Genomic DNA, 15,517 nt, shown 5'->3' with positions numbered 1-15,517 from the left:
GCGGGAATCGAACTCAGGTCACCGTGAACACCGGAGTGTCGACACACAAACCACTACACTATTGGCGGCTATACACTAAATCATCCTGATACAAATTTTTTATATATTGTATATGTAAAAAAAAATAGGTTCTACTAACTTTAAAAAATATGTTTGGTTACTAAAATGTTTGAAGACTATAGGCTTCCACAAATGTATTGCGTTATTCAAGTTTTCCATTCTACATGCCCGTGTTTTACTCGAGGGCTTAGCTGAGAGTTTTGAATGGGCATAACTTAAGCCAGTGGGTTGGTTGTGTGGGTGAAGGCCAGTCTCAGATTTACCATCACAAGTCACAGTGTCTTTTGTTCAAATGCCAAATGTGTGACATATTTATGTGAGATCTGATGCCTGTGCTGGTGTGTGTAATGTCTTTTTTTCCTCTGCGAACCTCTTGCAGGAGGAGGGTCGGGGTCAAGGTTTCACGGAGGGCTCTTATCAGGGTCAGCAGCTGTTTCGTTGTGAAGATGAATGTGGGGTCTTTGTTGCACTGGATAAACTTGAGCTCTGGGAAGATGAGGAGTTGGAAGTGGATCGTGTGACGCTGGAGGATAATGACCCGGAAGAGGAAGGTGAAGCACCGCCACTGGAGATCAACTCACGAGTCTTGGTACAGACTCGGGAAGGACCAGAAAGGGGCACTGTAATTTTCTGTGACCTACTGCCTGGCAATGAAAGTCTGGGATACTACGTTGGCGTTGATATGGTAAATTCATCTGTTCATTAATAATGCTGTCATTGCATGTTTTAAAGGTGACCTATTATGCCCTGCTTTACAACATGTAAAATAAGTATTTGAAGTCCCTAGAGTGTGTATGCAAACTTTCAGCTTAAAATACCAAACAAATAATATTTTTTAACTCTTTGAAACTGCCCCTTTTAGTCTTTGATCCAAATTGTGCCGTTTTCTTGACTGACGGTTTAAATTCAAATGAGATTTTGTTGCCAGTCCTTTTTTCAAAATTGGTGGAGCTATAAATGCCTGTGTCAGCATAGTGGCAGATTCAAAACTCTAATTGCAGACGGCTTTTTTTTCACTCAGGACTGTCTATGCTAATTCAAAGCTAATAAGGGAGAGGTTGTCTAATGGGCGGGGCTTTTCTGCATACTGTTTTTATGACATATAAAACAGTCTGACATATTTATTATTAAAAAATTTAATTAATTATTTTTTACCAATAGTGGCTTGCTATATTCACACACTGTTGCCATACAATTGTGTTTAAACCCCATATAAAAGTGATATTTTGCATAATAGGTCCCCTTTGATATTTAGTTTTTGTTCAGTAATATTTTCAGAATGGTCAAATATTTTACAAGTGAAGTTTTTTTATTTAATTACTAAGGGTGCATGTATTGGATTCATATATAAACTGATAACTGATACATTATTTGCTATTAGTTTTTAACATGAATATATAACACTTAAATCTCTTGGCTATTGTAAAGCTGGCTATTATAATTGCTGTGAGCTACACACATACACTCAGAATTATTAGTCCCTCTTAGATTTTTTTTCTTTTTTTAATATTACCCAAATGTGGATTAACAGAGCAAGGAAATTTCAACAGTATGTCTGATAAAAAATTTTTCTTCTGGAGAAAGTCTTATTTGTTTTATATTGGCTGGCATAAAATCAGTTTTTAATTTTTCAAAAACATTTTAAGGTCAAAATTACTAGCCCCTTTTTAGCTATTTTTTGGATAGTCAACAGAACAAACCATCGTTATACAATAACTTACCCTAACCTGCCTATTAAACCTAATTAACCTAGTTAAGCCTTTAAATGTCACTTTAAGCTGTATTTTTAGCGACAGATGCACAACAACAAAAACACTGTAATGTCAGCCAGCAGAATATGCTATTATTGTATTGTGCATCCTAAAAACATTAGGGTTGTTAAGATGTTAAGATATTTTTTTAGCTAGTACATATTAAATAGACCAAAATGTCCAGTAATTCTTTTTAAAATGTGACAAAACATTTCTAATTGAAATAAATAGTTTAGTTTTGAAATTATCAAAAAACCTTTGGAAAAAAAGGATTTTTTGAGCATCAGATTATAGCATGTCACTGAAGACTGAATAATTCAGCTCTGCAATCATAAAAAAAAAATATTTTTAAATATATTACACTGCAAAACTGTTAAATAACATAAACTTTACGCTAGCCTTTCACTGCATTAATGTGATTAATGTGTAACCTATGTCAGCAAGACAACATATAAAAAGATTAAAAGATTTTTAACATCGTACCCACCTAATACGAAAATAGTTTGGATGTTCGTTCACCTCGATTTAGAATCGCAGTAAGAAGAAAATAATTGAAGAGGTGTAGAGACGGCTCAGTTTGCTCTGTGTGACCACCATAATGGCGTTCTGCCAAATGCTCACACAAGACACAACCAACACACGCCATTCCACTGTTCTCCTCTTTTCAGCCTTTGTTTCTGTCTCCTCTTTAAAGCTCTCACTGCTCTCCGAGCACAGCTTAGCTGGACTCGCCGTCTCCGAGGTCTAAATAGTATAGCTGAGAATAGAGTTTTAACATGTTTAACAGGACAGAACTTTATCTTTGAAGAGGTTTACTTTGTAAATGCATGTATTCTTATTAGAACATAGAGATTTTAATATTTAAATGTACACTAAGAAGATTAGTTTTTATTTTAGATTTTTTTGGTTAAAAAGATACACAAAATAGGCATATACATTAAATTGACGTCGTAGAGTTCTGGCATGTAAAGGGTGTGGGTTTAGAGACATCGTTTTTTTCAGATGATAGTGTATGTTGTGTCGTGTAGCCATTAGAGAATGATAGCTTTCAGTTAGAAAGATGGGTCTTGTCTGGGTCACAGCAGAAACGCAAATGAAGATTTCCATTAGCCGATAGAGACAGGCCAAGCTTTGTTTGGAATTGTTTATTCTGAGGTGGAAATGACAGTGTTGTGGATGTGAGGCTTTGTGGGATGATCTAGGTCAGGTGCAGTAATAGGGTGCTGTACCTCTCGCCCTCAGGACAATCCCATTGGAGACTGGGATGGGATCATCGACGGCAAACAGCTCTGTAATTTTGCTAGTCTCGAACACACCCGTCTCGTCCCCATCTGTGATGTGATGCCAGGTAAGGGCTCTCATTTCTTACTTCTGTGTTTGTCAGACTTGGGTATTGGATTTTATTCTGAGTGTGGTTACTGCTGGAAGACCTGTTATTTGTACTGTTTGCTTCTAGATTGAGTTTGAGCTCTATTCTACAACAAGTACCTTGGTTATTGTTACAAAAGCTTATACAAAAACATAGGAAAAGTTAGTTTAAAAAAACGTATGATTCATTTGAAAACTTTCAAGAAACATTCACTACACTCGTTTAAAAATGTTTGTTCAGACTATTTTTAAATTAGATTATTTTTTGTGTGTTTTAGACTTAAAGTCAGGGTGTAGGCTAAATATTTGTTGTGAGAAAGAAAAGAACTCTAGTGTGTGTGTGTGTGTGTGTGTGTGTGTGTGTGTGTGTGTGTGTGTGTGTGTGTGTGTGTGTGTGTGTGAGTCATGTTAACACGCAGGAAACAGAGGCTCTTTTGTCTGAAGGCCTTGTTTTTGTGAGTGGCGTGTGTGGAGCTCTCTTTGTTCCCTCTATTTATTGATTTGTTTGTTTGCGTGTATGTGTGTGGGCAAGATGTCTCGTCTTGGTTGCTAATGTCTTAAAGCTGTAGCTTTTCTTTTCAGATTCCTTCAGTTGAACAGATTCAATAAACAGACAATGTTAAGAGAACTCTTGAAAATTCTTGATTTGTCATTTTCAGTTTTGAGTAAGACGTACTGTCAGTTTTACTGTCAAACGTCTACACTAGCTGACAAAAGTCTTGATCTCAGTTGTAAGAGCAACACATAATAACTTGACTTCTAGTTGATCATCTGGCAGAAGGTAGATTTTTCTGACGAATCATCTGTTGAACTGCATCACAATCAACACAAACACTGCAGGAGACCTATTGGAACCTGCATGGACCCAAGATTTGAGTCATTGATGAGATGTATGGATGCAGTCCTTCAAGATCATGGGGGTCATACACAATTAATTCTTATAACGCTGCACCATGACTTTATATTCTATACTGGACATTATTTTTGTTAAGTGACAAGACTTTTGTCTAAGCAAAGTCAGACCTTACTGTCCTAATTAAATAATTTAAAAAAAAGGCATGATCATATTTTATTTAGGTAAAATAAGCGTAATCTAGAGGCTTTAGCCGTTCTTATAAGCCACTTCTAATACCTAATGATCATTTTATTTGTTGCTTCTAAAACGTGACAAGACTTATGTCAGGTAGTGTATATGTTCATTTTATTTGTTTTATTTGGAACTTTTTAGTCTTAAACTGAAATTTAGGTTCATTATATTAGTATTGTTATTTGACAAATTCATACAATAACCTTAGAAAATCTACATTTAAGTCGAAAAGAGAAAACTCGATATTTTAAATTGAGTAATTTAATAAAATTGAATTTTTTGCATGCTTGATTAAAAACTTATATTGTTGAAACATGTCTTTTTTATGCAGAATACTCCATGCAGGATCAGAGGCTGCCCAAAGTCTTTGCCTGCAGGGGTGGCAATGACAAACCTGTCAGCCAGAGCAAACCAAAGAGCAAAGGTATTAATCATGTTATATCTATATATAATATATATTTAGTTACAACACCTACTGTACATTTTAGATGTCAGTGAATTTCTGACATACAGTCTAATACTAGCATAATCATGTCAATGAAAACATCTAATAACTATCAAATCACTAGCACGAATTCAGTTCTTACAATCGGAATGATAATTGTTGTCTAATTATCATTAACAGCATAAACAGCAACATGTATTATTGGCTGTTTTTTTTTGTTTTAAGATGCAACCATGTTTACATGAATTCTGTAAAATATATGACCTTTTTAGAGCATTGTTAGTGCATAGAATAAAAAATGTGGCATGTTTTCTGAGATTTTTGTTTTTGAACAACACTTCAACCTCAGAGAAATCACTATTCAGTGGAGTAACGCTGATTTACAATAACAACAAATGAAAAAGTGTCATTCTGACCAACTGTCATTTTCTGAAAAAAAAAAGAAAAAAGCTATCAGACCATTGTAGAGACCTAGATTTGTTTTCTTCATAGCTGTATGTCCAGTCATATGCTGCATTTAACACTGTCCTGTCCAATTTAACAAATATATTTCTATTTATGACCCTGGACCACAAAATCTGTCGTAGGGGTCCATTTTTGAAAGTTTGGATTTATACATAATCTGAAGGCTAACTAAATAAGCTTTCTGTAAATTTTTTAGGATACAACATTTTTATCAAAGCCATCTAAGGATTCCAAAACCTCAAAATATTGAGATATTGTCAAAAATACATCCTTGTAACATAATTGTGGACCAGGGTCACATTTAATTTTACTTCGTTGGTATCACTTACTGACAGTGTTATTAAGCATTCATGACCCAAATATCATATCAGCTTTTCTTTTTTATGAGCATTTCTTTCTTTGAATGAGCTACTTTTCTTTGCTTGTTTTGTTTGTTTTGTTTCTTTGTTTTTTCGTTTTTTCTTTCTTTCTTTCTTTCTTTCTTTCTTTCTTTCTTTCTTTCTTTCTTTCTTTCTTTCTTTCTTTCTTTCTTTCTTTCTTTCTTTCTTTCTCTTCTCTTCTCTTCTCTTCTATTCTATTCAATTGTCTTCTCTTCTCTTCTCGCCATGATGGATTGAGTGTGCTTTCACACATGTGGTTTGATTTATTCTGGACAAAGGGCAACAAATTATACATTGTAGAGTTTTTCAGTCATTTTGGTTCTTTTTCACACCATACTGATTGCTCTAGTCCAATGCAGTTGTAACTAACCAAAATGCGGTCATGTGACAGCATGCATATCACTCACTGGCCATGTTTTTATGAAAGCATACCAAGACCACCTCTGCAAACTGGTCTCAGCACGCTTATACAAACAATGAAAGGAATTCTGACCAATCTAAAAGCATTTAATGTAGAGCTTTCAGTGACACATCTGGCCAGTGATATGCATGTTGTCACATGACCACATTGGTTTCATTTTTCTTCATGAGTTTCATGAGTGCATTCACACGCTTGCCCAAATGAACTGCACCAAAAGGGAAATTGTTAGATTTGACCAAACTAAATGAGGCAGGTGTGAAAGCACCTTAAGTGAAATGTTCACCGGACATGTATTCTGCAGGAAATGTGCACATTTGAGATTTTGCTTTATGTAGAAACGCATATTCCCTGTCTTTCTTAATTTCTTTTTCTCTCCTGCATACCCCGATGCTGTTTTGCTATCTTCTTATCATGACTATTCAGGGTTAGGCCTGCAGCCTGGCAGCAGGAGCAAGTCTGAGTTTTATTATACACTAAATGGCAGCTCGGTCGATCACCCTGCCCAGTCCAAAGCCAAAAGCACATGGTACATAGATGAAGGTAATCAATAATCAATATAGATGGAAGTCTGGGAAAACTCTAATGATAAACATCTTAACAGCAAGGTGCCGTGCTGCAAATACCCTGCTTAAAATTAGACCACACTTTAGTTTCCTTTAATAATCTCAGCATGAATAAGTCATCACATGTTAATCAATGCCTTTGAATGCTTTAGATGTGATTTTTAAAGGCAACTTGCTGTTTAGATGGTTTATTGGGAGTCTGGTTCACTGTGAAGTGGATGGCACGTGATTCATAGCATGATATCAGTTTTCAGAAATCAAACATCTCAGGTGTTAATCAAAAATTTTTATTTATGTAACAGAGCTGCGTATAATTGATAACCGAAGCAGACTTGGTGTGTTATATATTAGTGATGTTGTTTTTTGTTGTAAAAGCCTTCTATATTTAGTTTTTTTGATAAATGTGTCTGCTAAATGCATAAATGGAAACTGCTGGACCACTCATATCGCCACTCTTCCATTGTGTTAGTTTCTGTATTTAGAGTTGACATCGGGACACTGTATTCCTTTTCTGCCTTATTTTTCACTAGCAAAGCCTTTTGTGAATGTAATGTGTCTGGCTATTTTTAGATGTACAAAACATATTATTTTACTTATGTATTGCCTATATCAGGGGTTCCCAAACTTTTCAGCCCACGACCTCCAGAATAACACTGTGACTTGTGACCCCCAATATCCTCTGAGGTGGTTATAAATCTATAAACCATACACAATAAGGCAATCAAAGAAATATAAATAAGAAATATAAAATATAACAAATATGAACAACACAACAGCGCACACAAAAGGCCCAAGTCTATTTTTCGTGAGTGCCCTGAAGGTGTCCGAAAGTTTAACATGGTGCCATAAAATCAATCTGCTGCATCTGATGCTATTGTTTAGTCTTTAGAATAATAAAATCACTCCAGGAGTCACAAAAATAACTGAGAAAAAAATCATGGCTTTTTATTTGCATGTTGTTTTTTAATATTAGACAATTTTAACTATTTTAACTATTACACAATTTTTTCTTCTTCAGTAGGTTATGGATAAAATATGGTAATTCTAATAGTTTAATTAAATCAATTAAATTTTTGGAAATCACCAGCGACACCCCCCCACTCGATCCCCACTTTGGGAACCGCTGACCTATATTGTAAAGAGACAGTTTTCTAGTTTACCGCACTTTAATTTACTTCTCATTCTCATTTATAAAAACATTTTGAGAAAAATGTTTACTTCTGCTTTGAAAAATAAGGTGGATTGCTTTTGTCTGTGTAATCATTTCCTCTTCATATCACTCTTTACTAATGTGTACCATTTGAGGACATAGCAGGGCACTCTGTGAGTGGTTGAGGGGTTCATATTGTGTATGTGACCTGTGCTGAAGTCATTTTCATTCACCGGGGTGTCTGTTCACCACAATTCTCATGCTCGAATCCCTTGGAAACTTTTCCCTCTGGCCCATCACCATGTTTCCCAGCAAACTTCATATTTCATGTGTTGATGTGTGCTTCAGTGAGGAGAAATTTACCAGAACTGATCAGTATGAAAGGGCATAATATGTAGGCTAATTTGTGGTTTTGCATACACTACTGTACAAAAGTTTGGATTTGAAAGATTGTTAAATTGGTCAAAGGTGGGTATAAAGAACTCTCCCTTGATCAGCAAATCATTCAAATAGAGTAAAGTAATGACGATCTTCACCATCAAGAAATTATATATTCTATTATACTGAATAATACTAATCAATTCTTTCCTAATGTTCCCATTTACTAATTTGTATAATTAAATAAATTTGTTTTGTTTAGCAATCAGAAATTTAAGACAACCTAAACCTCCAAACTTTTGAATTGCATTAAGATTAAAGAAATAGTTTACTCAAAAATGAAAATTTACTTATCCTCAAATCAATCTAAAGCAACTTACAGTTTTTTTTCTTTTGTGGAGCACCAACAAAACGACATTAAAGATTTATGTATTGACTTCCATATATATATATATATATATATATATATATATATATATATATATATATATATACAGGGGTGATAGCGTTCCGGCACCACGCCGGATTTCCGGCGTACTGTGGCTGCGGGGAAAAAAAAAATCAGGTTCACGGATATTGATCTGTCATTTCTCTAGATTCACAGAATTCACTCACTGCTGAAAGCGCCAGATTGGTTTTTATTAAGTGCCATTTTGTGTGCTCGTGAATCATCTTTTGAGTGTAGACGCCATGTAAATAAAAGATTAATTGTGTAATTTAGAGAGCTTTATAAATTATAACGGATCTTTGTGAGATCTCTTTGAACTAAAATTAGTGACGATTTTTAGTGATAATAAGAGGAGCGTGCTTTGCACTTTCCAGGCTATAATCCATTCAGAATTTGTATGAAACTTTCGTTTTCGGCACATATACGCTGATATGTTTTGGGAATGACATCTGCATATTTACGCTGGGTTTATTCTCGAAATAACGGTGAAGCAATAGACGGGACAAAAATATATTTCCCCCTTCTCCTTAAACAACTTTCAGCTATGAAATAGTTCTGTTTTGTATGTAGCCTAATGGCAAAGTGTTTATATTTAGTTTCGTTTTTTATTCAGCTTATTTAGAAAAACGTTTGGAGCATTTTTTATTCGTTAAAAATAAGTTTTTTTTTTTAACGAACAGCGCCCAGCGGAAGACCATCATTGTCTGTTTGATCAGTTTGCCTTCTCAGATCATCACGACTTGCCTAAAATAAAAGATATAAAACAGTTCAAGTATAAAACAATGGTAGCTTAAACGTTAAAGAATGTGTGCTATTAGGCGCATACAGGCACGTGCACACATAGGGCTCAACCTGTGCAGTGCACATGCCCTTTTAAGTCTTGGATAGAAAGTGCCCTTCCAAAATGATCAAAAGTGCCCCCGCGACGCGGCACACCCTCGGTCCCGCCCTTCAGTAGGCGCGCGACAACACCGCTCTTCAGAACGCGCGCAACAACAACCCCCCCCCCCCCCACCCCCCCCACCCCGCTCTTCAGAACGCGCGCAACAACAACAACCCCCCCCCCCCCCCCCCAGCTCTTCAAAACGCGCGCAACAACTACCCCCCCCCCGCTCTTCAAAAAATTTCTCCTGCACATGCCCTTTGGATGGTCTCTGCACGGCCCTGGGCGCATAGTTTGCTTATAAAAAGCTTGCAGGACATCGCGGCGCCAGAGCAATCACTTGCATTTTTTCAGTGGGAGCAATTTAAAGTTATCCGTCATTTTAGCTCACAAAGTACGAGTAATACATCAAAAAACGTTACAGCGTTTTTATAAAATAAAGAAAACCAAAATTATGCGCTTTCTGTCGTCAGGTTTTTGAACAGGAGCGCTTAACAAAATGAAGCAAAATGTATATGCCTCACAGACATAATAAATATATTTATAGAAAGCTTTAAATTATTACTTAACGAAATAAAACAAATCGAAAACGAAAAAACTCCTTCATGTAATCCGTAAAGATGAACTTCTCTCTAAAGGCGAGTCCAAGAGGAGATTGCCAGTCAGGATCTTTGCGACTCAGAATAAGTTTATTAATAAATAATTATGATATGATCCTTACTCTTTCCTCGACACATTCATGGTTATTTGTTTTTGCCGGTGCTTGGGGCGAGTTTTAGCTTATTGTGTGCGCTTGAACGCGGTTTCACAGTAGCAGTTTTAACATGGAGTGACACGACATCTGACGTACAGATGACACTGGCACATGCCACTGAGTGTAGTGACACTTCCGGTGGCAAAACCATATTTAATCATTACGCGACTTTTAACCTAATTTATCGCGTCGCAAGTTAGTTTATTTGCTGAGCTACTCTTTTAATTTAAACGCATTTATTTTATGTTTTCGTAGTCATACTTCCGTACGTAATATAGTCATTTGACAGTACATGTCAGTCAAATTTATTGTGGCATGCTTATGTATGGGAGGGGTTACACTTATCTGTTGTACTGTATATTATTGCATCCTGGCAGTTCCTTTGTTCCCTACAATATGGACTTCTCTATGTTTTTAATTCATTCATTTATTTTATTATTTAACTTATTTTCATTTTAAGGTATTTTAAATAATATCCTTTAAAAAGTTTTAATAAAATGCATGTTGAAAACTCATAACATATATGCATGTAAGATAACAGGTGTCATTTGTCTAATGATTTTTAAATATTAAAGCAAAGAGACTTATAAGATTAAGGTGCTTATAACGTGCTTATACTGACACCTACTGGCACATGTCACAAGATCACTGACACTGGCATGTGTCTAAAAAGAGCCACTTGACAATAATGATGATCAGGGTTACACATAGGCTGTTAATATATTTGGGCCCAGGGGCCCACAAGTTATGTGTTAAAAGTGCGTTGCATACATAGTACCCCCACCCCTACTCACCTCAGGGGCAAGGAAAAAAAGTTCAGGCTCAGGAATTTTTTCCACTATCAGCCCTGTATATATATATATATATATATATATATATATATATATATATATATATATATATATATATATATATATATATATATATATATATATATATATATTATGGTCAATGTCTACCTGTTTCCAACCGTCTTCAAAATATCTTATTTTTTATCTTACAGAAAAGTGGAGGGTATGTATGTAAATGAGCCCAGAAATGTTTTTTGAGTGAACTATTCCTTTAAGAACAAACACAATTCACGCTTTTCATTATCAATTCATAGCATTAGCTGTGATTATCACAGATGAATTCAGATTGAATGATCAGTTCCTGGTCCTCCACACTGATGCATCATCTGCTCATCATGACATTTTCAGTGCAGCCTCTCATTTCTATGACCTTATTTCTTAACAGTCGGCGAAGACCCAGCCAAATCCCTGACCGACATGCCGCCAGACTTCAACCCAAGCTCATCTCCATCTCGAGCTCCGCCTACCACCACCTCGCTGTCCAATGACAACAAGTTCCACTCGCTGCCGTTCAGCTTGAGCCGAAAAGTTGGCCCCAATGGCAGCATGAGCCATGGGCCCCTTTCCCTATCCGCCGGCTCAGTGATGGGGGAGCAGCCGGAGCTCCTGCCTGCTGCTACACCTCTGCAGAGGGCTTCATCACCACCACAAGGCCAGCCAGGTTTAGAGGTCGGGTCAATGGTGGAGGTCAAAGAGAACCCACCGCTGTGTGGGGTCATCCGGTGGGTTGGTCTCCCTCCAGGACTACAAGAGTCACTAGCTGGACTAGAGCTGGTTAGTACATTCGTGTGTGTTTGATAAACTGTAACTATATTATTAAGGAAGGTTAATACGTTACTAATCAAGAATTTGGGATCAGAAGGGCATTTTGCTTAATAATTAATAACTAATACTATTTGTCAAGAAATTGTGTGTTACATTTGTTTATTTTCTGTTTCAAATGACCCTTTTTGTTTTCTACTGTCTATTCATCAAAGAATCCTGAATGCTTCTCGATTTCCACAAAAAAGATGGAAGAACAATTAAAACTTTCGGTTTTCATGTAAAATGCCAAACATAATTTTGAACAATTATTTTTAGCATTCTTAAATGAACCAATGCAGCCTATTAGAATGGTTTCTGAATGACCATGCCATAATGATGCTGAAAATTTAGTTTTGCCATCACAGGAATAAATTATATTTTAAATGATTTTACATTATTCATTCATTGATTCATTTACCTTCAACTTAGTCCCTTTATTCATCAGGGGTCGCCACAGTGGAACAAACTGCCAATTTTACATCAGAAAAATGAAATTTGTGTCTTCTATACTAAATATACTAAGGGGACCTATTTGGCAAAATATATTCCATAAATAATTCCTATAATCTAGAACGTCTAGTAGTGCAATTAAAAAGAAAATGGGAGGCAGAACTGGAGATAGAATTATCAGAAGACATGTGACAATCCATTTAGATAATATTTACTCCTCTTCAATTCGTTTAAAACATACAGTTAAACAATTTAAAGTAGTACACAGATTACATTGGTCCAAAGTGAAACTAGCCAAATTTAAACTGAATATAGAGCCTAATCGTGACAGATGTAAAATTGAGCCAGCTACACTCATATGCATCTCATATGTTTTGGGCTTGTTCAAAATTAAAGGATTTCTGCCAGCTACTGTAATACTTACATTTTTCTCTGATGCTTTAAATACCTATATAGAACCTGAGGCCATAACTTCAATATTTGGTATCACATCACAGTCCTTATGTTTTAATAAAAGTTGGATAAATATGATTGGCTTAGCTATGCTTTTAGCTAGAAGGTTAATATTGCTCAAATGGAAGAAAAATATCCTTCAACCTTTGAGAAATGGCTTATGGAACTTGACAGTAGAAAAAATATGATACACTGTAAGAGGTTGTACTGATAGGTTTTTTCTCACTTGGCAACCTGTTTTAGATCATATAAAAATGATGGACCCTTCAGTTATATACATACATACAATTGAAATTAGAATTATTAGCCCCTCTTCGTTTTTTTTTTTATATTTCCCAAAATATGTTTGACAGAGCAAGGAAATTTTCACAGTATGTCTGATTATATTTTTTCTTCCTTAGAAAGTCTTATTTGTTTTACTTCGGCTAAAATAAAAGCAGTTTTAAATTTTTTAAACACCATTCTAAGGTCAAAATTATTAGCCCCTTAATCTATATATAGTTCTTTCCGATCTACAGAACAAACCATCATTATACTGTAGCTTTCCTATATATCTCAACCTGCCTAATTAACCTAGTTAAGCCTTTAAATGTCACTTTAAACTGTATAGAAGTGTCTTGAAAAATATCTAGTCAAATATTATTTACTGTCATCATGGCAAAGATAAAATAAACCTACTAAAGTACAGTATGTGCAACGGGTTTTTTTTTGTTTGTTGTTTTTAAAAAAAGCTATTGTACTACATGTTTCATATCTAACATGTTCAATAAAAATAGTTTTGAGAGTGAAAACTGAAATGTTAAATTGTAATAGTATTCACCATTATTACCCTTTTACTGTATTTACATTCAGTGAACCTGCCTTGGTACCAACCCCAAACAGCTGAACAATAGTGTGTTTTGTAAGTTTTTAAAAACTGTTTCTTGTTGTGTTTAGGAGGAGGAGTGTGTGGGCTGCACTGATGGTACATTTAAAGGGATTCGTTATTTCACGTGTCCACCAAAGAAAGCTCTGTTTGTCAAACTGAAGTGCTGCAGGCCTGACTCACGGTTTCCTTCCTTACATCATTCACCTAACCCCATAGAGCGATGCAACTCTATAGGTAAGAAACACGCTTCATAAAGGGGTAGTTAAAAATTAGAACTTCCCACACTCCCCACATCATCTATATTTATTTTAACTTCCTATTTTCTACTGAAGAGTAATTAGGTGACCTTTGCTGACAGTCCAAACTGTTTTCTTTCAGAAACCTTCACAAGAGTTTAGTGAAATAACCCTGGTTTTCAAACACAACAAATGAGAATGTTATTCAAACCAATAGTAATTTTCTTTTATTAAACAACCCTATAAATTACATAATTTCTAAAGGAAAAATTATTAGTTCACCTTTTGAGAGAATGAAGTAAATATTAACATAATACATAATATTTTTCATAAGTACTGCACGTAATTGCTACACTAAAAAAAATATTTTTGCAAAATTGTTTCAAACAATTTATATGGGCTGAAGTTAAACAAATGCTTAACTTAATTTTAGCCCAGATTGACCTTAAATAAATTTAGTAAAGACAATTGACCCTTCGCTGAGGCCCATCCTCTTTAGTTACTGTTGTTACGCCTATCCGCTTGTTAAGTGTGACGTCACGCGAAGCGGCTTCAGGGTCCAAGCGCTCTATTCAACTGAATGGGGACACTCATAAAATGGTAATAATAAACGTTTACAAAGCGATTTAATACTTTCGAAAATCACGATCGCAGTTTATATGTCCATGCCTAATATCCGATGGCCAGAAAGTGATACATTTTTTATAAATTGTTAAAATTTTGGTATTTGTTATGCAGCAAGCCCAGAGATTGTTGTGTACACTATGATTTTATATAAAATTTACTTTAATGTGTGATAGGAATAAAACGTGATCATAAACGAATGATTTCTCCACTCAAATGAGTGGCGGCTTGGACCCGGAAACAGTATACATGCGTCACAAACACGTCACCACTTAACAAGCGGATTAAGCTGCCGTGCCGGGCACATCTATTACAGTACGTATGTGCCGGTGTCAGACATTCCCAGGGATAAAATTAGTCATTTTTGGCAAACAGGTGAAATATCTGAGAAAGCCAGACAAAAAAGGCACTGTAGTATGCATTACTCAGGGTATATTCACGACATAATACGCAACCGATTAGAAAATAAGTTAATCAAAACTGAATCTAAAGCCTAGCCACCTCATACGTTGACCATTCAACAGCTCACTTCATGCACAGCAGGAGAGATGAAATAAAAAAATAATAACAAATTAAGCAAATAATAAATAATAACAAATTAAACAGTGAATTCACTTTTTTTGTTGTTGCCAAAAAGCCTGATAGATTAATTGTTGTGCAATGAAATATGGCGTTACTAACCTACGAGGAAACACGCATGGGAAATTGATGGATTTGAGCCAAATATTAGCATCATTGACCCATAACAATATACAGTACAGTACCTATATCTGTCAGAATGTTTGTGTGTGTGTTTTTATACAGTTTCTAATTTGCTGTTAAGTGAAAAAAATAAAAATGAAATGCAAATCAAAGTATAAATAGCAGAAGTGAACAAATAGATTTTCCCTACCAGCAAATATTAATCTGACACCAGATATAAAAGCAGACACTAACCCGCTATAATGTGGTCACCAATGACTAAATCTCTAACAGACAAAAACATCAGTAAATTGTAGTTAAAACATGGACATAGGGGTTATAAATGACTGAAAAACAGCTGCAGGTAAAGTATATTAATTGATCGCAAGAGCTCAGT

At 35.4% G+C, this 15,517-nt stretch overlaps 1 protein-coding gene across 5 annotated transcripts in view; it reads left to right on the top strand.

The window, feature by feature from the left end:
- cyld (cylindromatosis (turban tumor syndrome)) overlaps window positions 1-15,517 on the top strand; it is a 38,862-nt gene that overhangs the window by 10,799 nt on the left and 12,546 nt on the right. For 3 of the 5 annotated variants that reach the window (XM_005169019.6, XM_073908783.1, XM_073908784.1), the window contains exons 3-7: window positions 440-745; window positions 3,054-3,159; window positions 4,598-4,690; window positions 11,390-11,778; window positions 13,648-13,813. In XM_005169019.6, the coding sequence (XP_005169076.2) occupies window positions 440-745; window positions 3,054-3,159; window positions 4,598-4,690; window positions 11,390-11,778; window positions 13,648-13,813 (1,060 nt within the window). Of the gene's footprint in view, window positions 1-439; window positions 746-3,053; window positions 3,160-4,597; window positions 4,691-6,400; window positions 6,518-11,389; window positions 11,779-13,647; window positions 13,814-15,517 lie in introns of all 5 variants that reach the window. The other 2 variants (XM_679725.9, XM_068222697.2) reach the window with 1 other exon arrangement.

This window comes from Danio rerio, chromosome 7 (assembly GCF_049306965.1).
Source record: "Danio rerio strain Tuebingen ecotype United States chromosome 7, GRCz12tu, whole genome shotgun sequence".
Lineage (NCBI taxonomy): Eukaryota > Metazoa > Chordata > Actinopteri > Cypriniformes > Danionidae > Danio > Danio rerio.
Note: the sequence above shows the minus strand (reverse complement) of the source record. Positions and strands in the feature narration are given on the sequence as shown.